The following is a 25,398-nucleotide window of genomic DNA, read 5'->3' on the forward strand; positions in this document are numbered from 1 at the left end:
GACAAGGAGTGGGTAGGTCTGTTTGAGGGTGAAGCCCTCTACTTGCAAATTAGGGGCCAAAGCAAGGTCAGAAAGTGCCCTAAGTTTGACTCCCACTCACCCCCACAAACACACCTGCACCAGGAGAGAAGGAAAAATCCTGCCTCTGGCACAGCTCTGGGGTCATCCAGACTCAGGTCCAAGTGGCCACTTCCCAGCCCTGAATCAGCCACCAGCTCCCCTGGGAAAAATACTGTGAGACTAGAAATAGGGGAGCGGAGCCATCTCCCAAACAGGAAGTGGGGGCCACAGAGCCCTCAAGAATGAAATGTGGTTGCTGGAATGGAAATCAGGGAAACTGGGAAGCCAAGAGACAGAAAATGGGGGTGCTAAACCTTCTGAAGATGGGAGAAAAGGATCCCAGGAGACAGTAAGTGGGGGACTAGTGCCCTGAGGTGCAGGAGTGGGGACTTGGGCCCCGGGGGAAGCCATCATTTGCCCCCAGCTGAGGAAATGCACCTGGAGCACAGAGAGCTGGGCTGGGCTTTGCTGAAACTGGGCAGTGCTCACTACCCCACAACCACTATCCAAGGCCAGCCTCCCCCCATTGGCTGCCCCTCCAGGGGTTTCAGGCCAGTAGCAGCAACTCCTTTTGCGGCCCCAAATGCTGTGGAGACCACGGGCCCCAGACACTGGCCAAGGCAGCCACGTAACTACTAAGACATCCCCGCCCCCAGCCCCCTACTTCTAAAAGCAGCCCAGACGCCTTCAGTGTGGTGCAGAAAAGACGCACCACAGGGGGCTCTGGAAAGACGCACCAGAGAAGAACACAGCCACTTCCTCTCGGCGCTGTCCATTGATCCAAACCATCATGCCTTCGGTGCCCTGGGCCATCTTTGGAGCCTGATCAGCCAGCCCAGGCTTAGGAGCCAGAATGTTCTGTTTTCAGATCCCGACCACCCCTGACCGGCTGCATAGCCTTGAACACATGTCTCTGAACCTCGGTTTCCTCATCTGTAAAATGGAGTGGATAATACCTGAATGGATGCAGTAAGGATATATTAAAGCACGTGACTACTGTTTGAAGAGCACAAGTGACGGGGGACATAAGGTGCTTCTCTTCCAGTCCTCTAGCCCCAGAAACAGTTTCCAAGTGCCCTGGGCACACCTGAGCTGGTTCTGGACACCACTGTCCCTGCCCTCCTCACTCCAGTGTCCCCAGCTCCTGATCTCCATGCCCCCATCCCATCTCTCACACTCCCGGTCCCTGAGGGATCCATCTGATGGGCCAGAAGCACCAGGAAAGCACACTTCCTAACTCTACATACTCTGACTGGAGATCCTGTCCATGGTCTGCGGTTGTGGTCGAGGCTGGAGCGACCCACTATTCCCCGTGGGCATGTGTCTTCCCCGAAGTGTGCTCAGCTGGAAAAAAAGGTGTTGGGAACCCAGGTCCAAGCTTGCTGATGGAGCCGAGCAAAGAAGACAAAGGAGCAAAGCCGGTCTGAGGTCCAGCAGGGGTCCAGTTCAAAGGGCTGTGAAGAGGCTTTGAGATGGTGACGATGATAAAGATGATAATCAACATCCTAATAATGAAGATAATACAGTAATGTTGCCAACAGAAGGAGGGTGCCTACTATATGAACATCTCATTCATTTAAGCGAGATAAGAACTGCTGCTCTGCTCACCCTGGAGATGAAGACACTGAGGCTCAGCAATGTGCACTGACTTGCTCCAGTAGCACAGAGGTGGGACTCGGACCCAGTCTGTCCGCCTCCCATCTCCGTGTGCCACACTTCCTGCCACGCTGAGGGATCAGAGTCTGGGGGTGGGGCGCCATGGGGGAGAAGACGGCAGAGTATGGGAGACCATGGGTATGGAAACGCTCAAAGGTCTGAACGATTGGGGGGGGGTAGGGATCTTGGGGTACTCCCCACCTGCCATAGAACGCAGTTCTGGATGGACTCTGTGTCCCTTGCTTTCGCCCACACTCCCCGAGGTGGCTCACTGTTCCACAGCACACGGGTTCCGTCAGGCTCCTCCTCCCTCCCGCTTGGCCTTCCTCCTCCCTGGTGTCACAGGCAGGACCGCTCCTGAGGAGGCTCTAAATGTGGCCCAAGCAGGCAGGGAGGCCAGAGGGAGGGAACAGAGAGGCCTGGGCCGGCGTCCCAGCCCCCACCTGGACACCCGCAGGGCCAGGATCCACGACACTGATCCGCTTGGCCTCCCAAACGCTCCAGCTATTTCCCGTCTCCTCTCCTCTCTGGACGCGCAGAGTGAGAGCTGGGGAGGAGTCCGAGAGGTACGGATTTTCCTCTAGGAATTTGTATATTTTTTTTAAAAAGCAAGCAAACCTGGGAAAGCTTGGGACAAGCCCAGCTAATTTTAGTTTCTAATGAAAACAGCAGGTGGCCGAGAGGATCTGATCTCCCTGGCAGGGCCCGGCCGCCAGTCGCGCAGGCTGTAGGCACGGAGGGTGCGGGGAGGGCCTCCTGGGAGGAGCCTGAAGGACCCGCAGCCCTGTTTGAGAAGATGGGGCACGAGCTGGCTGGCAGCAGCAACCGGGGCGGCCTGGGCTGGTGGGGTAACCTGATCGATGGCACGGCTGTGGCTAGAGTCCTGGGTGGCCGGGGCAGCAGGTGGCAAATTGCTAAGCCTGTACTCAGCAGTAGCAGGAAGAAGCCTAAACTGGGGCAATGCATCTAGGACCAGAGAAGAAGCAGGATGGTCAAGGCCCTCCACGGCCAGCCCAGCCCAGCAGCAGCAGAGACTGGTCATGCCCAGGCTCTCTGTCTCCCCCAGAAATGGCTTGTGCAGTTGACATTTGAGCCCAGCCCAGCTCCAGGGTCAGCAAGTGGCATGCATGTGTCTGGGGGAAAGGTTGAGCCACCTTAGAGTGCAGAGAAGGGGTTCCTGAGGTCCCCAGGATCAGGTGGGCCCAGCCCCAACGGGTCTCCAGGCCCTCAGCAGACTGAAAGGCAAAAGCCATCCCCATCACTGTCCCTCGCCCCTACACACTATTCTTATTACCCTGAGTACACTACCAGGAGCCGAGCCGAGGGGACCTGCTCAGGACAGAGCCCCCTGTTCACTGCAGGTTTCTATTCAACACTTTCCATGTGCTGCACGCTGTGCTAGGCGCTGAGACCCCAGACGGGACATGACGCGGAGGGTGGCATCAGCCCCCTGCAGCTGTCAAACAGGGACAGATCCACAACCAGGGTACAGAAGACACAGGCCCAGTGAGAGCCGGATTTGCATTCCAAGCTTTACCACTGACTAGCTGTGTGACTTCGGGCCAGTCACTACACCTCTTCAGGACTCAGTTTGCTCACCTGCAAAATGAGGCCAGACACCCTGAGGATACCAGAACAAGCAAGAAATGCAAGGGATGGCCTGTGACACCCCATTTCCAACTCCATGTCCAGCTCTGGCACCCAGCCCTTCCGAGGCAAGACCCTGGACTCTGGGAGAACCGGGGTGGGGGTGGGGCTGTGCCTCCTGTGGCATGGAAGGGGACAGCTGCTGGGCCAGATAAAGGCAGGGGCTGGGGTGGTGGGCACTGGTGCCAGCCGTGGGGGCAGGGATGCTCCTCAGCGGAAGAGGTTTCTCAGCTTCTCCCTGGAAGCCGTCCCAGTGACTCACAGCCATGGCAGCCTAGCAGCTCACCCCTAAATCCCTACTACTGTTATTTCAGCCCATCTCCCCTCGTCGAGCTCTGAGCCTAGGGGAGGGGGTAGGAGGCCCCTCCGGTCCATCTCATTCCTCGTTCAATGGCAGGAGCTCTGTCTACCAGCCTAGCATGGCTCCAGGAGGACTTTGAGGCTGGGAACCCCCCTGATCCCCGTCTGTAGAAGGAGAGCTGCCAACTCTGACAGTGGGAACGGCCTCATAGACCCACTGGTTTGTTGCACCCATGAGGAGACAGGCTCTGAGAGGGGCAGGGACTTGCCCAAGGTCACACAGTGAGTTGCTGGCTCAGCCAGGCCTCCCTATCCTGCTCCCTCTGCCCAGAGAACCTCCACCCTTGAACACCTTTCTTCACCAGAAGCCAGGACCCAGCATAGTCCGACCTGGCCCTTGGCTAGACGCAGAGGGAGCATAGGTTGAGATGGGGACAGGCCAACTCTGTGCCCCCATGTCACAGAGGACATAGAGGCTCCCACCCTCCTCCAAGAGACCAACCCTAGGTCTGAGCAAGAAAGGATCCAACTTGAGGCCCAACTTCTTGTCTCTCACTGGTGGGCTCCCAAAAGTGGCCCTGGCCCATAGCCAGTAGCTGGGCTCTTGGCGCCCCCTGCAGGCCAAGAGCACCAGATGGACTCGCTCCATAGGGGACCCCTTCCTTCAGCGGGCAGAGGCAGGGGAGCACCCTGCAGCACTGAGGAGCCAAGGGGTCCCCTCGCCTTCCAGATGCACTCTCTCCCTGCCTCTAAGCCATCTTCCCGCCCTGTGTCCCTCTGAGAGACTCAGGCTTCTGCCATGACTGCCAGTCTCTGCGGCCACTAGGCAGCGCCTGGTAGAGAAGACAAGGAGGCCCCAGGAGGCAAGGGGAGGTTGCACTGCCTTAGCCCAAGACCACCCACCTCCCACTCGCCTGTGCTGCCAGGGAAGGGAGAGACCCTCACAATCACGGTGCACCCACCATGTGCCCAGCTCTTCAGAGCCAGACGCAGCAGCCACGTCAAATCGCATTGATTTCTCCCAGCAGCCCCCTGGGGCAGGAACCATTATCTCCACTTCTAGATTTAAAAAAGCCAGACTCAGACCCCATAACCAGGGGCTGACGCTGCAGTGAGGACAAAAGTGGGTCCCAGAATCAGATCTCCCTCAGGCTTAGAAGGTAACACCCCCAGTGGTTACCCAAGAGCTTCCCCTAATGTGCCCTCCAGGCCAATGCCAGCCTGGTTTCCCAGCTGCTCCTGGGAACGTGTTAAAAGCCCAGATGCCTACCTGGAGCGGGGCCCAGGCACCTGTGCTTTCAACCATCCCACAAATGTTTCGATGCACAGCCAGGTTTGAGAACCATCACTCTGGTCCAACCCACATGCCTGACAAATAGAATCCAGCTGCTGCCTGCACACCTCCAGGGATGGAGAGCCCGAAACAGCAGGCGGCCCGCCAACTGCACCTTGGCTGTCACCCTTAGGTCTGCACGAGTCCAGCTCCCAGCAGCTTCTGCCCGCTGGTGTCAATTCTAGTCCTTGAGCCACATAAAAAAAACACAATGTCTCTACTAACGGCTTTGAAGTCAGGCTGAGTCCTGGCCCCACTTCTTAATACCTGTGTGACTTTGCGCCAATTGCTTAGCCTGTCTGCCCAGTTTCCTCCTCTATACAATGAGAGTCCGCTGTCTTGCTGGGAGGCTAAATGCAATCGTGTCAACGGAGTACTTAGTCCCCTCGCTAAGTTCCGTAAAAGTTTGCTATTTTTATCACCATCATAAAAACTCCCCACATTTTAATAGGGCTTTCTGTGTACTCTTCTATCTGGTCACCATGTAGTCTTTCGCTCCATTCAGCAAACAACTGTTGAATTCCACCCCGTTGCCTCGGGCTCCGCACAAGGTCCCTTTTGCCTCTGACAACAGTTCCTGACTTAAGTATCTTCTCCACCTTGCAGATGAGAAAACTGAGTCCCAGAAATAGTTACCTTCCCCCCCTTAAATCTTCTTCAGACAAGAAATCCGTGGCTTCCCTTATAGGGTGCAACAGCGCCTTCACCTCCACCCCCAGAAAGCTGCCCTGACTGGGTTTGCTGGCCAAGCCCCCACGGGGGAGGGGTCCCGGGTGACTGTGGAGTGGGGGCAGAAGGACACTCGCTGTCTGGTTCAGAGCCCCGGTCTGTGGCTGAGGCTGCGGGTACAGCGATGGTCTTCAGTTCCTCCTGGGAATAGCGAGAAGGCTCCTTTCTTTCTCTGTGCTTACCTGTGAAATGAAGGATCTGGAGCAGACCAGCTGTCCAAGTATGTTCCTTAAGTCTGTGGTTCTCTGTGCTCTGCTGCTCCCCCAAGAATCCAGAAGGCAGCCCCAGGCCACCTACCCTGGGAGGTGAGCAGGTGGGGAAGGGAGGCAGGGAACAGAGAGGTCTTCCAGAGTCACCACCAGCTCTCCTCCCACCTTTAGGCTGTACACCTACTATGTGCCAGGGACAGCTGGGGTGGGGGACAGGCTGAGGGGCAGCAGTCACAGCACAAGTCATGGGACAGCCACACCTGGACTCCAATCCAGGTTCACCCTTCCAAACTGGGTGACCTTGAGCCAGCACTTGACCTCTCTGAAACATAACCGACTCTTAGGAGGTGCTCCGCTAACGCACGCCTTCCCTTGAGAGAGGGATCGCTTCTTCCTCACGGGGCCTTTCCCCATCCTAGTGAGCATTTCTGTCTTGCTCCTGGCCCCCTTGCTTCCTGTCAAGATCCCAGAGTGTCTGTCATTAGATGAGGCAGAGCCTTTCTGGGACCCTCTGCCCACTGTGGAGGAGGACAGGCAAGAGGACAGCCTTGGGGTCGGAAGGAGTCTGAGACTCGGCTCTGGCACTTGTTGTCTATGTCACCTTGGGCACATCGTCCTCTTAGCCTTCACTCCGGCATCTGTATACTGGGCATAATAATTGGCATCTCATAGATTTGGGGTAAGGATGCCCCAGGATGAAGTGCCTACCACCTTGCACAGCACATAGTAGGTGTTCAATGAACAGTAGTGCTCTCTCCTGCCCGCCACTGAAATGGACACATTAAAGCCCCTTCTCCCCACATGTGCCTGGTCTCGGAGCTTCTTGACATAAATTATCTCGAGATGTGGTCCTCACCACCACCCTATGAGGTGGAGCCAGCACTGTCAACCCATCTTCAGGCTGTCAAAACCCAAGGGGCTGAGGAGAGCACGGCACACTTGGTTCTCGAGGACTCCCTTGCCTGCCACCGCCTGTCTGCTGACACCCAGCCCCCAGCCCTGCACTGCCCTCATTGTCTCGCCCCCAAGTGCCGCAGCACTGATGCCGGTCTCCAGGGTGGCCCTGAGATGTGGCTGGCAGTGAGGATCTTGGCTCTGCAGCCAGACGGTGGGCTTAGGTCACTGGGATCCCTGCCTGGGGGTGGGAGAGAGTGATACCAAAACAGACAGTGACTCCCAACCAGAGGGCATCTCCATAGGAAGGGGTGAGAGCCCAGGGGCTGGGATAACATCAGGGCACAGACGCTGGTGCAGGGGTACCCAGGGCAGGGAGGGGCCCATGGGGGCTCTGCCTGCTTTGGCCAGCTTGAGTGGAAGCATTCTCAGGGGAGACAGCACTTCCCTCCTCCAGCCCCAAGAGCTGGGCAGGAGGGCCTGTCGCTGGATCCAGACAGAACCTGACATCCAGGACCCACACGGGACACGTCGGTGTCCAGAGACCTGGGCTGGGCATGGCCTCGTCCTGCGTCGCATTCCACCCCGCCATCCTCTCCCCAGGTACCTGGCCAAGCTGTCCTCGGTGGGGAGCATCTCGGAGGAGGAGACATGCGAGAAGCTCAAGGGCCTGATCCAGAGGCAGGTGCAGATGTGCAAGCGGAACCTGGAGGTGATGGACTCGGTGCGCCGCGGCGCCCAGCTCGCCATCGAGGAGTGCCAGTACCAGTTCCGGAACCGGCGCTGGAACTGCTCCACACTCGACTCCCTGCCTGTCTTCGGCAAGGTGGTGACTCAAGGTGAGGGGGGGGCTCGGGGGGTGCTGGGGGGCCGGTTGTGCAGGAGGAGGGGGGCCTCTGTCAGGGGACCCCAGAAGAGAGCGCCATTTCCTTGGGTGAGGAATGATATGTTCGTTAGTGGCCAGACTCTTCAGTCATTTAGCAAGTGAAAACAGCATCCTGCTCCAGCAAAGGCATAGGGTGCCCATGGGGTCTCCAGGAGAGGGGTGCGATCCAGGAGAGGGCAGCGAGGTGGGAGGGCCATCGGAGGAGGTGGCTGTTCCTTGTGCTGGGCAGCACCCTGCAGCATGCAGGGCCTTCAGCCCTGGAGCTACCATCTGGTGTTACAAAGGAAGAAATCGAGGCTCAGACAGGCTCCTCAGAGGGTCAGCTGCAGAACCAGAATTCAAACCTGGGCTCCAGACCCCGCCCTCTGCTGTTTGCCCTTGCACTCAGCCTCTCGTCCGTGAGCCCCTCCGTACCTCTGACCACCCGTACTGAGAGCCTCATCACGCCCAGCCCTGAGACCCAGGGACAAACAGCACCAGCTCCTGTCCACGCTCAGTCACGTCAACCGCCACAGCTCGGGAGGGGTAGTGGCTTGCACACCAATAGCACGAACTGGGGACAGACACTGTTCGAAGTGTTTTAACTCATCTGGCCCTTTGTCACAAAATAGGCTCCATGTCACACACGGAGAAATGGAGGCACAGAGGTTTAGTAACTTGCCAAAGGTCACAGAACTAGAAAGTGGCAGAGCCAGGACTGCAGTCCAGGCAATCCAGCTCCAGGGTGTCGCTTTTACCCACGATGAGAAAATGCTGTGATGGAAGAGACACGGGCATCTTGGGAGCACAAGGGTGGACCCTCCTCTGGCCAGGGCTGGGGCTCAGAGAAAGCATTCCCAAGAAGGTCAACCCACAGCTGAGAACAGAAATATGAGACGGCACTAAGCCAAAGGACGGTGGGCCAGGGCATAGAGAACGGTCCATACAACTAACTGGAAGGCTCCTTGAGAGGTCACCGGGTCAAGCCTCTGCCCTCGAGGAAGTGCTCTAAACCAGCTGCCTCTTTTTCTACTTCCTGAGCATGAAACTGACACTCTGGAGCCTCCAACAGTCAATGGGGCCCGATGACTTGCTCAGCCGGCAGGAAGGCATTGCCTGGGCCAACCTTTGTCTTGGCACCTGTGGTCCTGGACAGCTAGGGCTGCTGGGCTTGTGGCAAACCATTTGGATGTTGTTGGAAACCAACTGTGATAGAAATTTGGAAGCCATTCTCCTGGGAGCTGGCAGAAGCCAAAAAGGCACGATCATGCTTGGCATTGCTGAATATTACTGCTCCGGAGAAGAAGCCGCGATCCAGGGAGCAGCCTGGTAGTGGAGGGTTTCCAGGGATGATCGTACCACCGCTGGGGGCCAGGGCTGCCTGTTTGATGAGGCCCAGACACTAAGCTCAAATAACAGACGCCGAGTGTGGGAAGCCCCTTTTACACTAAGTAGGTGTTTGGTGTTTTGGGTGGACTAGCGGGTAGATCAGCAGGTTTTACATGCCAAGCCCTTTCGAACCCCCAGGCCTTTGCACACGCTGTGTCCTCTACCCCAAATACCCACCCTCTTTCTGCACCAACTCAGCAGGCCCCTCCTCCAGTCTTCCCAGCACCCTACCGTCTTCCCCCCCCCACCCCCACCCCCAAGCCTTAGGCTTTTTCCTCTTGGCCCTGAAGCTCTTTTGTTCATGCTGGGGCATTTCCCCCCCCCTTTTTTTGGTAATTTTTTGTTTTGAAATAATTTCAAACTTACAGAAAAGTTGTAAAAATAGTACAAAAAATTTCTATATATACACTCTTTACCTAGATTCACCAACTGTTCAGATTTTAACCTATTTGCCTTTATCAATTTCTCTTTCTCTTTCTCTCTCAAAACACATGCACACCTTTGTTTAAACCACTGGTGTTCACACAGCTTTTGTCACACCTTTCAGACTGAACTGCGCCGCCTGTCTCCCCACTCTGTTCCCCCATCCCTAAACCTTGAGCTCTTCCAAGGCAAGGGTGATACCACATGTACCTGTTTGCCCGCACATGGCAGAGCCTGGCATGCAGGAGGCAGTCAGCAGATGTCTTCCAAAGACAGGAAGCAAGTCAGAGCAAGGACTGGAAGGGGCAAAGAAAGGCAGGCATGGGTCAGTGCTGGCCTGAAGCTGGTAAGGGACCTCGTTCCTTGCCTGTGCTTGCGACAGGAACCAAGGAGGGGGCCAGCCCTGGCTCAGCAAGTCTGGGAAGACGCTGAGAATCCTACCCAGCGTGGCTGGAACCTGCTCGCTCAGGCATCCAGTCCTGCGGAGCTGAATCAGGGTGCCCTCCCCCAGGGCCCACACTGGGCAGTCGTGTCTGCAGGAATCTGTCTTCCCTTCCATCCATCTCCTCGCTTTTGTGTCTTTCATTTTCTTCTTGAGTAAACTTCCTCTTGGAAAAGTCTTAATGTGGCTCCACTGACCAGGAGGAGAAGGGACTTGTCCATCCCGAGGCCAAAGTGCTGCTCACGGAAGGTGCAGGGTTGGTGAGGCCGCTGGAGGGAGCACGTGGTGAGCATGACCTGGAGTGGTGACTTCACTCTCCGCGCCCGGCATCCTCACCTGTCGGTGAGACCGGCAGGTGCGCTTACCTCATGGGGCTGTCACGAAGACTGTGATGTAATGTGTGGCAGCACTGCGTGTAGACCCTGCCCCAAGAACAGCCGTCCGTCATCACCAGCTGCTGTCGTTTTTGGCTGCGGTAGCAGCAGCAGCAGCCGGCCTGGGCAGGCCTCCCTCACAGCCCCCAGCTCTGGGAATTGGGGGGCTTGGCCAGTATTGCATTCATGAGCTGCCTGGCTGGGGTCATGACCTCAGACACAGAAGAGGCCAAAGCTAACAGATGGCCCCAGAGCCAGGACCCCCCGTTTGTTGAGGGCCTCCTGCATGCTGTCTGCATCAAATCACACTGACTCTGCGAGTGTGTAGTATGTTTCCCGTTTCACAGCTGAGAAAGGGACTCAGCAAGCAGAGGGTGGTGACACACCCAGGTCTAGGACCTGCCAACTCTTGGCTGTGACATCTTGGTCCTTCCATCCCCTAGCTTCACTGTCCACCTCCCTGTAAGGTGAAGACAATCCCAGGACCAAGCTCCTGGGCCACCCGTCAGGATTCAGAGATGATGCTTCTAAAGGGCTCACTGGCTCCCACACAGACGCCCCCTGGGTTCTCTGACTGCCCCAGGCCTCCTAGCCTCCAACTCTGCACTCCCCCCGCCCCCACACAGCAGAGACCACCCTGCTTCTGTCCTGCTGAGGCCAGACAGACGGTGAAATAATGGTGACTAGGGAGGACAGTGTGTAAGATAGGGCCAAACTGTGTGCCTGGGCTGAAAAGCTACCAGAAATACCTACCTGCCCCCATTCCTGGGGAAGCCAGGAATGGGGGAAGGTAGGTATTCTTGGCTGCACAGGTGCTAAGGGCCCGATGTGGGGTGGCCTCTGTGTCCCAGGTACTGCCTCATCCCAGTGCCCAGAACAGCACTTGCGCATTGCAGGTAACTGACAAATGTTTGTCAGATGAATGAAAAGGGTTTGGGGATGGGAGGGAGAGGCCACAGGGTCTGGCGGAGGTTGGAGGTTGCCATGAGCAGGATATGGGCAGGGGGTCCCAGAGCGGCTGGCCTGAGCAGGACAGGGAGTGGGAAAGGCCACACAGACTCTTCTGCTTCCCGCCATCTGTAGACAACACCCACTTCGCCTGCCTCTCCGCATCTCGCTCTGTGACCTTGATCATGCTCCTGTCCTGAGAAAGGGGACTCAGTGAGCCCTGAGGGCCTTCAGGCTCTGGCTGCCATGGCTGGGAGGGCGTGTGGTGTACTGGCCATAACCAAGAGAAGATTCCAAACCAGGCCCCTCTCTCCACCCCCACGTGTCTAACATCATCTAGGGCACCTTACTGCCTCTAACACTGGGCTGGATTTAAGAAGTAAATGCTTTTCAGTCCTGCGCAGTGACTCACTAAAACCTGTGTTCTCATCTCGGTCCTCAATATTGGCATCATGTTGGACCCAGTGAGGGTGAGGACATGCCTTCCTTCTGGGTGACCTCTCAGGCCAGCCTTTGGTGCCATTAATACACGAGTGGGGGGCTGGTTAAACCCAAAGACATCCTGCCACTGGGAGTTCCTGGAGGATTCATGCACCTCAGTACCCCCCAGTGTATAGCATAGCGTCTAGCTCAGTCAGTGATCAATAAATGTTTGGTGAGGCAGCAACAAGAAAGAAGAGTCTCTGCCCTAAGGAAGCTTTTAGCCCAGTGGCAAAGGCATGGTCAACTGGCCTCCAGCGTGTACGTGCCCCATCGACAATTGTTAGCCAATGAATCAGGTGGCATTAGTCACCCAACACTAAGCCTCACAATAGCTAGTATGTCCTGAGCGCCTATTATGTGCCAGGCACTAGGCTCAGCATGTTCCCTACTTCACCTCATTAGATTTCTAGAACCACCTCATGGAGCCAGTACTAGTATCAGCTCCATTTTATGGACGAGAAGCTGAGATCACACATTTAGGTGCCTGGTGAACACCCCACCCAACGCCCCGCTCTTTCCCAACCCCACTTGTCTCCAAGCAACTGTGAGGGGCCCACTCTGTGCCCAGCTCTGTGCTGGGTGCTGGGGCCTGGGGGAGAAGTATTAGGGACAGCCAGGTCCCCGGAGCTTCTAGTCTGGCTGCGGAGGCCAGACAGACACACAAGACGATTGGGAGGGCCCAGCAGGCCAGCGCGAGGAGGGAAAGGCGGGAGAAGTGCTAGGGTCCAGCCTGCGGGCAGCAGGACTTCCCCATGGTCAAACCAGGGAAATGAAGCTCAGAGAGGGAGGTCACACCAGTAGTAAGAGTCTCAACATGGCTTTGTCCAGCTCTAAAGCCTTTCCTTGTCCCCTGCCCTCCCTTAAATCCAAAGAGGCTTCCTGGAGGTGACAGAACCAGGACTCAGGTTGATTTCCAGAAAAGGTGAGCTCTGGCATGTAAGAGAGCAAAGGAAACCGAGGAGGCGGGCTGAACAGGGATGGCAGAGAACGGGGAATGATATCTTTCTCAGAGACCAATGTCTGTCCTACCCACCTCCCTAGGCCTCCCACTGGATCTGCACTGGAAACATGTGAGCTATGCTGGGGATGGCACTTCCACCAGGACCCCTGCCTGGTGCCCAGGGGATCACCATGTCTATGGCTTCCTTTCCACCCAACTCAGCCTCCTCTGGTTCTCCTCCAAACACCCCTTCCTGCTAGAATGCACTTCCTTCTAACATCTAGGAGAGATGCTGCATGTGATGTGCTCAGAGCACAAGCCTTTAGTCAGACAGACCTTGTTCCAATTCCTCCTGGCTAGGGCTGGCCAAGGGACCCCAGACAAGCCACTGAGCCTCGCTTTTTCCTCATAGAGCAGAGCTGGAGAGAGCTGGTTGCTCAGGTTGTTGGGAGCCTTAGTGTATGCAAAGGCCCCGGGGCCCTCAGAAAGAGGAGCTGTTGCTGGATCCATAGAACGACTCTGAGTTCCCAGCCTCAGGAGGCCTAGCACCTTGGGAAAGATGGCACTGAGGCAGAACCCAGAGGACACACAGAATTGAGACCAGTGGAGGCAGCAAAGGAAGTGCCCTGGGAAGGAGAAAAGGCAGGAAGGAACTGGATGTGGGATGGGCAGATGGCTCCGTGGAAAAGGCAGAAGGTTGCAGGGAGGCTGCTGGCACCTTAGAGAGGGCCGCCTTGCCCCGGGCCAGCTCTGCTGTCCCGGGAGGACAAAGCCAGGACTGTCTTTCTCCTGCAGCTGGAACAGGCAAACCCTAAGCAGGGAGCAGTTATCTGCCACGCGGCTGGGGAACTCCCTCCGGCTGCTCGCAGGCACACCGCAGTCCTCTCCGCAGTCGCGGCCAGGTGCCCCACTAGTAAGCAAGGCTCCAGCCTGGCACCCAGGCAGAGGGGAGAGCTCGGAGGGGCTCCAGCACTAGAGTGAAGGAGCTGGGACCCAGGGCCAGTTAGAAAAAGCTGGAGGAACCACTGCCATCAACTTTAGGGGCACAGTGGCTTGGCCACATACTCCAGGCCTTCTGTGCTGAGTGCAGAGGCCAACTGCTCACCATCCCCCCGTAAAGAACCCACCAAAGGAACTGAGCTTGTCCTGCAGCATGTGAGATTTAGGGTAGACCTAAGGACGTCTTTCTTGGCTTCATACACAGGAGGTAGGAAGAGAGCCGCTGACATATATCCCTGGGGACTCTGGCCATGCGGCAGGATAAGGTCAAGGTTGAAAGCGCTGGAGCCAGGCTGCCTGAGTCCAAATTTCAGTTACACCACTTCCAAGCTGGGTCTTGTTGGACTAGATGCTTCACCACCCAGTGCCTCAGTTTCCTCAACTGTAAAACGAGGGTTAAAAGTCTGTATTTCATAGGGCTGTAAGTGCTTAGTGCCCAGCACAGAGTAAGCGCTCTATAAACTTTAGCTCTTTTTATTATGATGGTCCTTCCAGAATCTCTTCCTTCAGCCCCACTCCCAAGCTGAGAAGACCATAGCGTCCTTGTTCCCACAGCCAGGTCAAGGGGAACCCGGAGTCCTGGCAGACAGGTGTTGGTTTGGGAAATGAGGCAACCTCACAAGGCACCCTGCACCCCAGGGCCACGAGCATGCAAGGGAAGAGGTTAGACCGGAGCTTGGGGTGGGCCAGGCTGCCTGAGAGCCCAGAGAAGGAAGGGAGAAAGGACCTCGCCAGGCCAAGCGCTGGGGCCCATGGCCCTATCTCCCGCTCTCCCTTCCCCCTCGGTCTTCGGGGCAAAGAATTGTGCTGGTTCAGGCCTGGAAATACCAGAAATACCAGAAACTAAAGTCGGCTCTCTTTGGGCGGCCACAGCACAAAACCAACCAACATGATCCTGCTATTAACCTCGATTAACTTGGAGAGGATTCCATCTCAGGCTGTCAAGGCCCCAGCCAAGGCCCCTGATGCCGGCCCAAAATGGCCAGGTCAGGGCAGAGTGGGCAGTGGAGAGTGGGTGGTGGGCAGTATCCCCAGTTCAAGGGCCGAACCGAGAACAGGGCATCCTGAGCCACCAGGGCCTGAGCTGCCCCCACCCCAGCTCCGCTTTTTCTGCTGCCTGTCCATGGACACCGGCACAGAGGAGGTGATTGTTTCTGTCTGACCACGGCGACTGCTCCCCAGGGCAGCCGAGAGCACAGGCCTGGGTGTCGCAGAGGTAATTGCCAACCACGGGGCCAAAACCTGCCCCCTCCACTCCTGCGGACACAGACGCTCCAGCAAGAGACAGAAGGACAGTCACGGGCACACAGAGGCCCTCACAGGGCCCAGGAGAGGAGCAGGGTCTGTCTGGTCACACTCCCAGCCAGCCACGCACACACACACCACACTTGCACTACACACACACAGACACACTCCTTCTCACCACCCACACCCCCAGAAAGAGGCTCCACAGAAGCTACACCCCCTGAGGCACAGTTCCTAGGAGGATAAAAACACCCATTCAGGCAGGGGGCGAGGGCAGGCACCAAAATAGAACCACTGAGAAGTCATGGGCGGAAGGAAAAGAACAGGCACAGAGGCAGACAGACCTGTGCCTGAATCCTGGTCCTATCACTTCCCCTCCCCAAGCCTGCACTGTCATCTGTGAAATGGGCACAGAGCTCCTAGTGGTAGAGGGCATGCCCTCATCAGCAGTCCATTGTGATTACAATTCATTCTTAAAGAGGGAAGGAAGCAGGATTCCTCAGGAATGAGCTTGGCCTAAGCAGGAAGGGCTGGGGCAGGATCCTAACGTGGGGGGACCCCTCAGAGCCCAGGGGGAGGGCTGGGAAAGGCACAAAAAGAACACGGGTTTCAGAGGAAGCCAGTGGGGGCTGGCCGTGCAGCCTGCCACTTCACAGCTCAGTAGTCTTGGTAAGTCCGTTCAGCTCTAAGCTGTCCTCTTTCTCGAAAACGACGTGAACATCACTAGCCTTCTGGAGGGGCTGTGAGAACAGTAACCCACAGACGCTAAGAGCAATGGAGCTGGCCTGTCTGCCTGCTCAACCACATACTGTGTGACAGGGACAAGGTGACTGATCTCTCTGTAAAATGGGGATGATAGCACTGACCTCCCCGGCGCTGAGGATGAAATGCTCAGCGCATGGAGGTAGAACAGTGCCTGCATGTAGTAAGGGTACTTGGCATCGTGTGGTGAGAATAATCACTAGCACAGTGCCACTCCTGGCCCATGGGAGCTAGATCTTTCCAAGGGCCCCCATCGATCAGGTCCCACACACCCCTACCTCTGAACAGAGGGTGCAGAGAGGAGCACTGGGACCCAGCCCTGCCCTCCCTCTGCCTCCCACAGGGACTCGGGAGGCGGCCTTCGTGTACGCCATCTCTTCAGCAGGTGTGGCCTTCGCGGTGACACGGGCATGCAGCAGTGGGGAGCTGGAGAAGTGTGGCTGTGACAGGACAGTCCACGGGGTCAGCCCCCAGGGTAAGTGCAGGAGGTGGGCAGGCGGGCGTGGGGCAGCAGGGGACTGGCCCGCACTCACCCACGGCCCCTTCTGCCCATCGCGCCCCAGGATTCCAGTGGTCAGGATGCTCAGACAACATCGCCTATGGTGTGGCCTTCTCACAGTCATTCGTGGACGTGCGGGAGAGAAGCAAGGGGGCCTCGTCCAGCCGGGCCCTCATGAACCTCCACAACAACGAGGCCGGCAGGAAGGTAGTGTGGTATTTCTCCTGTCACCATCCCCAGTGGGGCAGGGGTGGGCTCGGGAACATCCCTGAATCACCCCCGCCCCCACGCCACTCAGAACACATGTGTTCAGGCTCTCACCAGCACCAGGCACCTCCCTTTGGCCAGTGGGGTGCAGGGTGGCAGGGTGGGGACCAGACAGGAGAGGAGGTGTCGCAGAGCAGTGAGTGGCCCCCCACACACATGTATTTATGTACATAGGTGTATGTCCCCGCCCCTCTGTCACACACACACCCCTAACAGGCAGCACAGCTAGGACTGAGTCCTGTCACAGCGGAGATCATGTGCTTCACTGACACCACCTGCCTTAATGCCTCCCTTTCAAGGCTCCTGTGCAGGTTCAACAGCTGTGCTCTTCCTCACTCGTATGACACTGCCCTTAAAAACGTCTCTCCCCGTCAACCCACCATGGCATACAGGAGATGCTTAATCCAGAGGAAGCATGACATTGCATCTTCCTCCAACTCTGCAGCATGCCCAGCCAAGCCCCACTGCCCGCCCCCGCGGCCCCTCCCCAGCCTCCCCTGACATCTCCTGATGCCTCTCTGCCCTCCCCGTCCCCTGCAGGCCATCCTGACACACATGCGGGTGGAGTGCAAGTGCCACGGGGTGTCAGGCTCCTGCGAGGTGAAGACGTGCTGGCGAGCCGTGCCACCCTTCCGCCAGGTGGGCCACGCGCTGAAGGAGAAGTTTGATGGTGCCACTGAGGTGGAGCCACGCCGTGTGGGCTCCTCCAGGGCACTGGTGCCACGCAATGCACAGTTCAAGCCGCACACAGATGAGGACCTGGTGTACTTGGAGCCCAGCCCAGACTTCTGCGAGCAGGACATGCGCAGCGGTGTGCTGGGCACAAGGGGCCGCACGTGCAACAAGACGTCCAAGGCCATCGACGGCTGTGAGCTGCTGTGCTGCGGCCGCGGCTTCCACACGGCACAGGTGGAGCTGGCTGAGCGCTGCAGCTGCAAATTCCACTGGTGCTGCTTCGTCAAGTGCCGGCAGTGCCAGCGGCTGGTGGAGCTGCACACGTGCCGGTGACTGCCGCCCAGCCCACGCCAGCAACCGCCTAGTGGCCCGGGGAAGGCCGATAATTTAAACAGTCCCCCACCACCTACCCCAAAAGATACTGGTTATATTTTTTTGTTTTGGTTTGGTTTTTGGGTCCTCATGTTATTTATTACCGAAACCAGGCAGGAGACCCCAAGGGCACCAATTGGGGTCTCCCTGAAGCCTGGGCCTTTGTGGCTACCACTGACCAAAGGGACCTTGCTCATGCTTCCGGCTGTCCACATGTGGCTGCTGCTGACCACTCGGTTGTTATCTGTATCCGTTTTTTTACTTGTGGACTTAAAATGGGTAACAGGAGTGTTACAGCCACATGCCTACTGACCCTGCCATCTAGGGAAAGAGGTGGCCCTATGGCGGGGAAATCGGTGCCATTTTGCTGGAAGTTGCACCCACACACATACACATGGACCCCTGGCAGCTTCAGCCTGGTAGCCTTGTCTTCTCAAGCCCCCTGGAAAGGGAATGGGCAGATACCAGGTCAAGGGCAAAGGGTTCATTTCAGCCCTCCATGAGCACCTGGAGGTTCATTCTCTGTGGGACCTTCCAGGCAGGAAGAGCAGGTGAGATGAGGACGAAGGCTACAGTCCCGCCCTAGAGCCCAGCCTGCCTGGCCTCCCCCTCAGAGAGGGAAACCTCCACTCCCTGGTCCCTTCCAGGCAGGAGCATTGCCTGCCCTCCTAGATCAGAGATCCCAGCCGGGCCTTTGTATGACTCCCCCATGTGCGTCTCCTCCTCACAGTGCTGCTCCTCCATGGAACTAAGATTGGAAATCGCTCACACACAGAGAGAGGAAAGGGCCATGTAAAAAAGCCCTCTCCTAACCGTTATTTACTCAATCAAATTTACTGAGCAAATACTATGTTCTAGGCCCTGTACTGGGCCATCTCACTGGACGGTGGAGAAGACAGGGATGCTTGTGCCATTTTACAGCAGAGAGGGCAATGCCCAACCAAGTCTCAGAGCAAGCAAGATGCAGAGGCAGAGCCACAGGAACCCTCCAGCCAAGGCTCCTCCTGGCCTCTGTACCCAAAGGTCCAGAAACTGCAGGTCTTCTTGGGTCTGAGCTTTGCAAAGGGGGCTCTGGCTGGAGGAAGAGGGGCTCCGAGGCAGTTGGAGGCATAGACCACAGGCTGAGCTAGAGCCCACACAGTTCCTGAGGGCAGAGGAGGCTGAGGGACGAGGTGGACAGCTGGAAGGCACTCCTGCCCTGGGCTACCACAGGTATTGAAGAGTCCCCCAGAAATAGCACCAGCAGCCCAGGCCTGGTCCTGCACACCACCTGAACTGTCAGGAGTCCAGTCCAAATTTCTGTGAGCAAGACAAGCACACAGCAAGACCTAGCCTGACCCAACTACTTCCAGGGCTCCCAAGCATCAGAGGAACTCGCTGCCAGCCCCGTCTCCAGGCTTCCCCCACGTTGGGGCTCTAGGCCTCTGGTTTGAGCTGTTGAGCTCTGGGATCCCCACTGGAGGTTTTCTGACCCCAAGCTCTTGGCTCCAGGGTTCAAAGAAAGAAACAAAGTCCCAGATTCAGAATACAGGCTCTGGCCTGTAGAAGCCCTCTAGGCCTTGTGGTTCGTGCCTCCTGGTGTCGGTTCCCTCACGAAGAGGTCAACACTCTTGGCCTCCAGCCAAGCTTTCTGCTCAATGCCCATCCAAGAAGGCCAAAACCAAGTGAGATGCTGGAGCCACATTCGCATGTGGGGATAATCTTGGGGCAGGCAGGCTCTGATGTGGATGAAAGCTGAGCTGACTAAGTGTCCCCACAGCTGCCCAGCTGGGCTCACTGCTCCTTTGGCGGGCTCTGTTCAGCTGTATGCTCAGCGCCAGGGAAAATACTATCCCTCACTGGCAGAGGCCAGACCCAGACAAAGGAAGCAGTAAGGACCCCTCCCCCTCCAGAGATAGGGCTGAGCCACTCTCCCCCATCCCCAAGTCCTATCCCCAGAGCCAGGGGAACAATGGGTCCAGGCTGAATGCTAGTATGCTGAGCACTGCCCCCAGGAAGAAGTGACAGGGTCTGTGCCCATTCATAGGTTTCACCCTTCTACCTGCCAGGGGGCTCCTCAAAGCTGATCCTCTTGGGGTTCTGAAGGGTGTAACCTCGGCGAAGCAGACTAGATTCTAGGAACCTCTGCCCAGCCCTACCACCACTACCACCAGCACCCCAAATGCCAAATGGATCCACAGCCACAGGAAAAAGGAGCTTCCTTGGACACGCTCTCCTCCAAACTGTCCCAAAGAAAGGAAGAACCAGCACAGACCTGACATAGCCCATCTACTCTGAAAGCTGGCCAGAGGGTCCAAGTCCTGCCCAAAACCTTCTCCACTAATCTTGCCACAGGCAAAGGTGATATCCTCCGAGGCCTGGGGCTGGATAAGCCCCAGCTCTGGATGCTGCTGCCCCATCCCATCCTCCAATTTTTATACTAGGCTCCTTGACATTGTGACATCCCCATGAAATAGTCTGATGCACGATAAAATGATTATTTCCTTATCTTGCAATTGTGGTAGTGACTTTTTTGTAGAAGAGGGAAAAGAGAAATTTGGGAAAAGAGAAATTTGGGAAAAGATGTGAGAAAAGCAAATAAAGAGTAGCAATCTCTAGATATAGGCACCCTTTTTGCCCTTTCCTTCTGAATAACTGGTTTTATGGCCACGAGTAAAGGACCCACGGACAGGCTGTCTAGAATTCACTTTTAATACACAGAGGCCATGTCTGCATTTCACCGAGCCATGATCAGCTATTTGAACCCTGGCCTGAGCCAAGGCCTCAGAACCCTTCCCGAGTGTTAATGTGGAAAGGAGGGGCACATACAATGACAGGGGAGGTCTGCTGAAGTGGGTGCCAATTGAGGAGATAGGGAACAAATGGAAAAGAACTTAGTTCCTGTCAAGGACACACGGATTCAAAGCCTGTGGCTAGAAGTAAACTCCAAGATTGGAGCTGAGTCAAAATGAGGTGTCTGAATAGAAAATACCATATAACTCAAGTCGCAGCTGAAGGGGAGACCCAAGGTGGTTTCTGAGGAACCTCAGTCTAGTGAAATCCTCATCCTCACCAAGGGGGGCATGGCCTGTCTCCCCACCCACCACCCCCACTGCAGCAAATTCACACCAGCCTGGAAACAGGCCGGAAACTGCTTGACTTTCCAAAAGTGTAGTGGGATATAAAAGGGCGATGCAAAGGGCTTTGAGGACAGCAGGAGTGCCCACAAACTAGTGAGGAACCGAGGAGGGAGTAATAGAAGGAGGGAGGGAATGGAGTCTAGACTGTAGGTGGCTAGAAAAGAAGACCTCATCTTCAAATAAGGGCCAAGGCAGAGAGGAGGGAACTGTAATACAGAGTCCAAGACAGCAGAGCGAAGAGATGAAGGTGTCCCAACCATTTCTTAGAACTGTGAAAAGGCCCCAAACTTTGCAATCAGACAGACCTTAGTTGGAATCCCTTCACTATATGGAACCTTGGACAACTCATCACCCTCTCTGGGACTCATTTTCTTTATTCGTAATACAGTGCTGCTGCCCTTGCCCCAGTTCCAAATGGGGCTAAATAATAATAGAACATATTTAATGGGGATGTTAAATAAAATAGCACATGTAAAGCTCAACAAATGGCAGCTATTATAAATATTAGTATCATTCCCTTTACAGGAGTGTAGGAGGTAAAGTAGCTCTAAGATTGAGGGAGCCAGAAAGGGGGATAGAACAAGGAGGAAAGCAGAGACAATGGGGGACTGGTTAAGAGCTGAAGGCAGGTACCCCAAGACTGAGGTCTTCCTTTGGCCTCATCCCAGAGATCAGAAGCAGACAGACGTCTCAGGACAGAGATCACCAGGCTGGACACAGAGACAGAATCATCCCAGGAGTGGGATACCCAGGCAGCAGAAAGCAAGGCAGTGGCAAAGCTGCCCCTAGGCACCAATAGGAGAAAGTGAACCAAGGTCCCAATGTGAGCAAGAAGCAGGGTTAGGCCAGGGAGCAAGGGCCAAGGAGTGGAGGTGGGAGTCCCCATCAGAAGTGGAGGTGGGAGTCAGAGCTGCAGGAAGCACACGTCGTGGGGCCCCAGGGCTCCACCTGTAAAGATGGAAGGCTTTCAGAACTCCCAGGCTGAGTAAGTAGCTGAGGGACCATGTCCAGATCCATCCTTGACCACTGCCCTCAGAGCTCAGGCCTGAGGTCTCAGGGTGGGCTGTGAAACTGCATGATAAAGCAGACCTCCTCAGCCCCTTCTTGACAGCCAGTGATCCAAGGGAAGTCTGGGGAAACCAGAGGCAGGGTTTAAGGTGGCTATCAGGCCAAGGAAAGGCCAGGGAACACAGCAAGGGTGTAAAAGAAGTATACGGTCTGCACAACTGAGAGGAGCTAAGACAGGCTGAGAAATGCAGTGAGGAAGAAACAGAGGATGGGAGGACAGACACATGAACAGAGAAAGAGAAAGGCACAAGAAGAAAGGGAGGAAGGTGCTGAGAAACTGGAGGGCATCTGGGCAGAGGAGCCCAGCAGCTTCCTAGTAAGAGGAGAAAGTGCTGAGCTTCAGGAGAACGCGTCTGACTCAAGAAGGGGGGTGTGAGGGGATGTCTAAGGGATGTGGGGGAAGGGTGGAGTGTGGCCTGGCCTGGCCCAGGCGATGACTTCATAGGCATCTCCCCCCACTCCTTCCTGAGCCGCCAGCCCTAGTGACCCCCTGCCCGCATCTCAAGGGTCTAGGCCAAGCAGGCGCTGACAGGGGAGAGAAGGGGCCCTTCTGGGCCAGGCCCCCTAGCCTGGCATAGTGCCTGCAGGGAAGGAGGGGCCTAGAGGCCCAGCCCTTGTCAGCATCCCGGCCGGCACTTCGGAGGCAATTAGCAGCCCAGCTGAGCTAATCCCCCGCCTGGCGAGGCCAACACAAACAGGCCCAGGCCCGGTGCACACTCGCCTGCCTGTTTGCTGAGGGGCCCGGTGGTCCGCCAAGAACAACACTAATAACCCGGGGCCTTCTCTAGGTTAAGAGGAGGACCGAGGCTTGCTGAAGAGCTGACCATACCCGACAGGAATACTCTGGCCAGGCGCCCTGACTGCCCCAGAAAGGCAGCCACTGTTCCCAAGGCTTGGGCCAGCCAGGAAGAGGAAGCTGGACACAAGGAGCCACATACTCTATGATTCAGCACTCACCCCCACCCCAACCCATGCCACCTGTGAGGGAGAAGGGCCAACTCAGGCTTGTACTGCCTTGACCAGCCCAACAATCGAGTCCTCTGGTCAGAACCCAAGGCTTACAGGCTCCATGCTGGCCATGGGACCCCAGAGGCAATTTAGACCTGGACCCTGCCCTCAACGAGTTCACAGTCTGGCAAGAGAACAGACCATGTATGACTATGGAGTGGGGTCAGACTCTACTCCCATCAGCAACTACCTGCCCTCCACAAGGTGGAAAAGCTATAGTAGAACCCCCACGACTGAGAAGCAAAAAGGGCCCAGGAGAAGAAACAGAGGCCCAGATATTGATAAATGCGGGAGATGGTGCCAAGGGAGGCAGGAGGGAATCAGAACAAACTTTGGCACAGACTGGTCCTGGACCAGAAAGTAACTCCTCTGCACAACCCAGCAACCACTAGGAGAACTCAGGCCCCAGACAAGGCCCTACCCCTGCAACCCGACTTTTTGATTCCAGTCCAATTCTACCTTCCTCAGCCTTTGACCAGGGAGCATCTCCTTTCTGAGTCAAACCCTCTATGTTCACTGTGCTTCCTCACCTACCTAGGTACCTATGAACTTGGCAGCAACATCAGAACTACAGCCTCCTTGGAGCTTCTACTAGGGAAAGCAGCATGGACTCCCTGAATGGGCCAGGCCCCTTAGGAAACTGTGCTGATCATTGAAATGCAACATCACTACCATTTATTGAGCACCTATCAATAGCAGGGTCAGGCCCAAATTAAATACCACCATCAGCATTATCCTATGTCAGGGTAACAAGCAAATAATGAAACATGAATATATCCTGTTGGATAAACCAGCTGAGAGGCAGGTGTATGATTTATCCCCAATTTACAGATAAGAAGACCAAGGCTCACAGCAGAGGAGATTTGCCTATAGTGGCAAGTGTGTGTGTGTCACCGGGCTCCTCCTCCAGTCTCTCACACCTCTCCACTTTCCCTCACCCCAATGCTGGCCTAAACCTACCTTTGATGCTTCCTGGTCCAATGGGCCTCAGTGCCTTGAACCCAACCCCTCAAACAGCACTATCCGTCTCTGGCTAGGCTAAGCTCAACTCTGTCACTCTGCTGGGGACCTATACATCGTACACAGCTTTCTCTAGGGCAGAGAGCAAAGAAGAGTAGAATCACACTGCTAGGGCTGACAAGCCACAGCTGGGAATGGCAGCCCTACCCACCCCACCCCTGCCCTGGCTGGTGTGGCAGAAGACTTTAGGTCCAGTCCCAAGCCTGCCAGAAAGGCTGTCATGTTCCTGTCCACAGAAGGAAGGGGCTGACAGTCCAGTCTGAACTCTCTTTGGGCTGTTCCCACACCTGGCTCTAGACTATCTAGCCTGAACCAAGGTATAGATGAGTAGATGGGTCCTTTTCCCCTTTAGTTCGGCCAAAAAGGGAGGTGTTTTTCAAAAAAGTTTTTTACTAGGAAACTGAAGAAAAAAAAACAGATCCTAAGTACACAGAAACAAGCAGATTCCTAAGCAGGACTTTAACCAGAACCTAACCAGCACCCTGTAGATGCTGCATCTCCCTTTCCCCATAGACATCAGGAGACCTGGGATCTGATTCTAGCTCCACTGCTGGCAGTTGTAAAATCTGAAGCAAGTCAGTAACCTCTAAATCTCATCTGTAAAAGAGATGCAGATCATGGCTGAGCCAGGACCAGACCTGGTCCTAACTCGAAAGCTTTCATTCTAGGCAGCCTCCCCACCCCGGCATTATGGCTGTCTGAGGACCAAGTGAATCACTGGATAGGGAAGTGCTTTGTGGTCTGGGAAGGGCTATAAGAGGCGTTGATGGTCATCATCAGCCAGCACCCTGGCTCTTTCTTTAAGTGTGAGGAAAATGTGTGTGGGAGGAGTGGAGATGGCATTGTAAGCTCCTGATCCCATCAGGTTTCGACACTAGAATTTCCTGGATCTCTCTTCTCCTGGGAGTCTTCCCATCCCTCCTTTTCTCTCCTCCCAGCATCTCCTGCAGCCTGGGCCTCCTCCTCATCCCCTTTTTGAACAACGGCTGGAGCCACCTGGAAAGCTTCAGGAATGGCTGATGGTTATCGCAGCCAGGACAGGGTGAGTTGCTGCCCTTCTGATTCATCACAGAACTGGAGTGAATCCAGAGAACTGACCAAGAGGATGCAGGGTTGCTGCTATGAATTCAAATTGTTTCAGTTGGGAAAGAAGATGACAGAGGGCAGCTCAATCATTCAAATCAAAAAGGGATGAGGACAGGGGACTTTAGACTCATTCCTCAAAAGAACAGGCACTACATGGTGAATGAACAGGCTCTGCACTGCATGGTGCAGGAAGAACAGGCACTGCATGGTGGAAGAAAAACAGGCACTGCATGGCGGAAGGAGAACGGACTCTGCACTGCATGGTGCAGGAAGAACAGACACTGCATGGTGCAGGAAGAACAGGCACCGCATGGTGGAAGAAGAACGGGCACTGCATGGTGGAAGGAGAATGGGCTCTGCACTGCATGGTGCAGGAAGAACGGGCACTGCATGGTGGAAGAAGAACGGGCTCTGCACTGCATGGTGCAGGTAGAACAGGCACTGCATGGTGGAAGAAGAACGGGCTCTGCACTGCATGGTGCAGGAAGAACAGGCACTGCATGGTGGAAGAAGAACGGGCTCTGCACTGCATGGTGCAGGAAGAACAGGCACCGCATGGTGGAAGAAGAACGGGCACTGCATGGTG

At 55.9% G+C, this 25,398-nt stretch overlaps 1 protein-coding gene across 1 annotated transcript; it reads left to right on the forward strand.

Annotated features, from left to right (window-relative positions):
* Positions 1–7,437: 7,437 nt before the first annotated feature.
* Positions 7,438–17,548, forward strand: WNT4 (Wnt family member 4). Its single transcript, XM_036257040.1, has 4 exons — positions 7,438–7,667; positions 16,042–16,173; positions 16,262–16,404; positions 17,005–17,548. Exons 1-4 carry the CDS (start codon positions 7,520–7,522, stop codon positions 17,470–17,472), a joined length of 891 nt encoding a protein of 296 aa, XP_036112933.1. The 5' UTR covers positions 7,438–7,519; the 3' UTR covers positions 17,473–17,548.
* Positions 17,549–25,398: the final 7,850 nt, after the last annotated feature.

Source organism: Molossus molossus, unplaced genomic scaffold, assembly GCF_014108415.1.
Source record: "Molossus molossus isolate mMolMol1 unplaced genomic scaffold, mMolMol1.p scaffold_m16_p_12, whole genome shotgun sequence".
NCBI classification, from domain to species: Eukaryota; Metazoa; Chordata; class Mammalia; order Chiroptera; family Molossidae; genus Molossus; species Molossus molossus.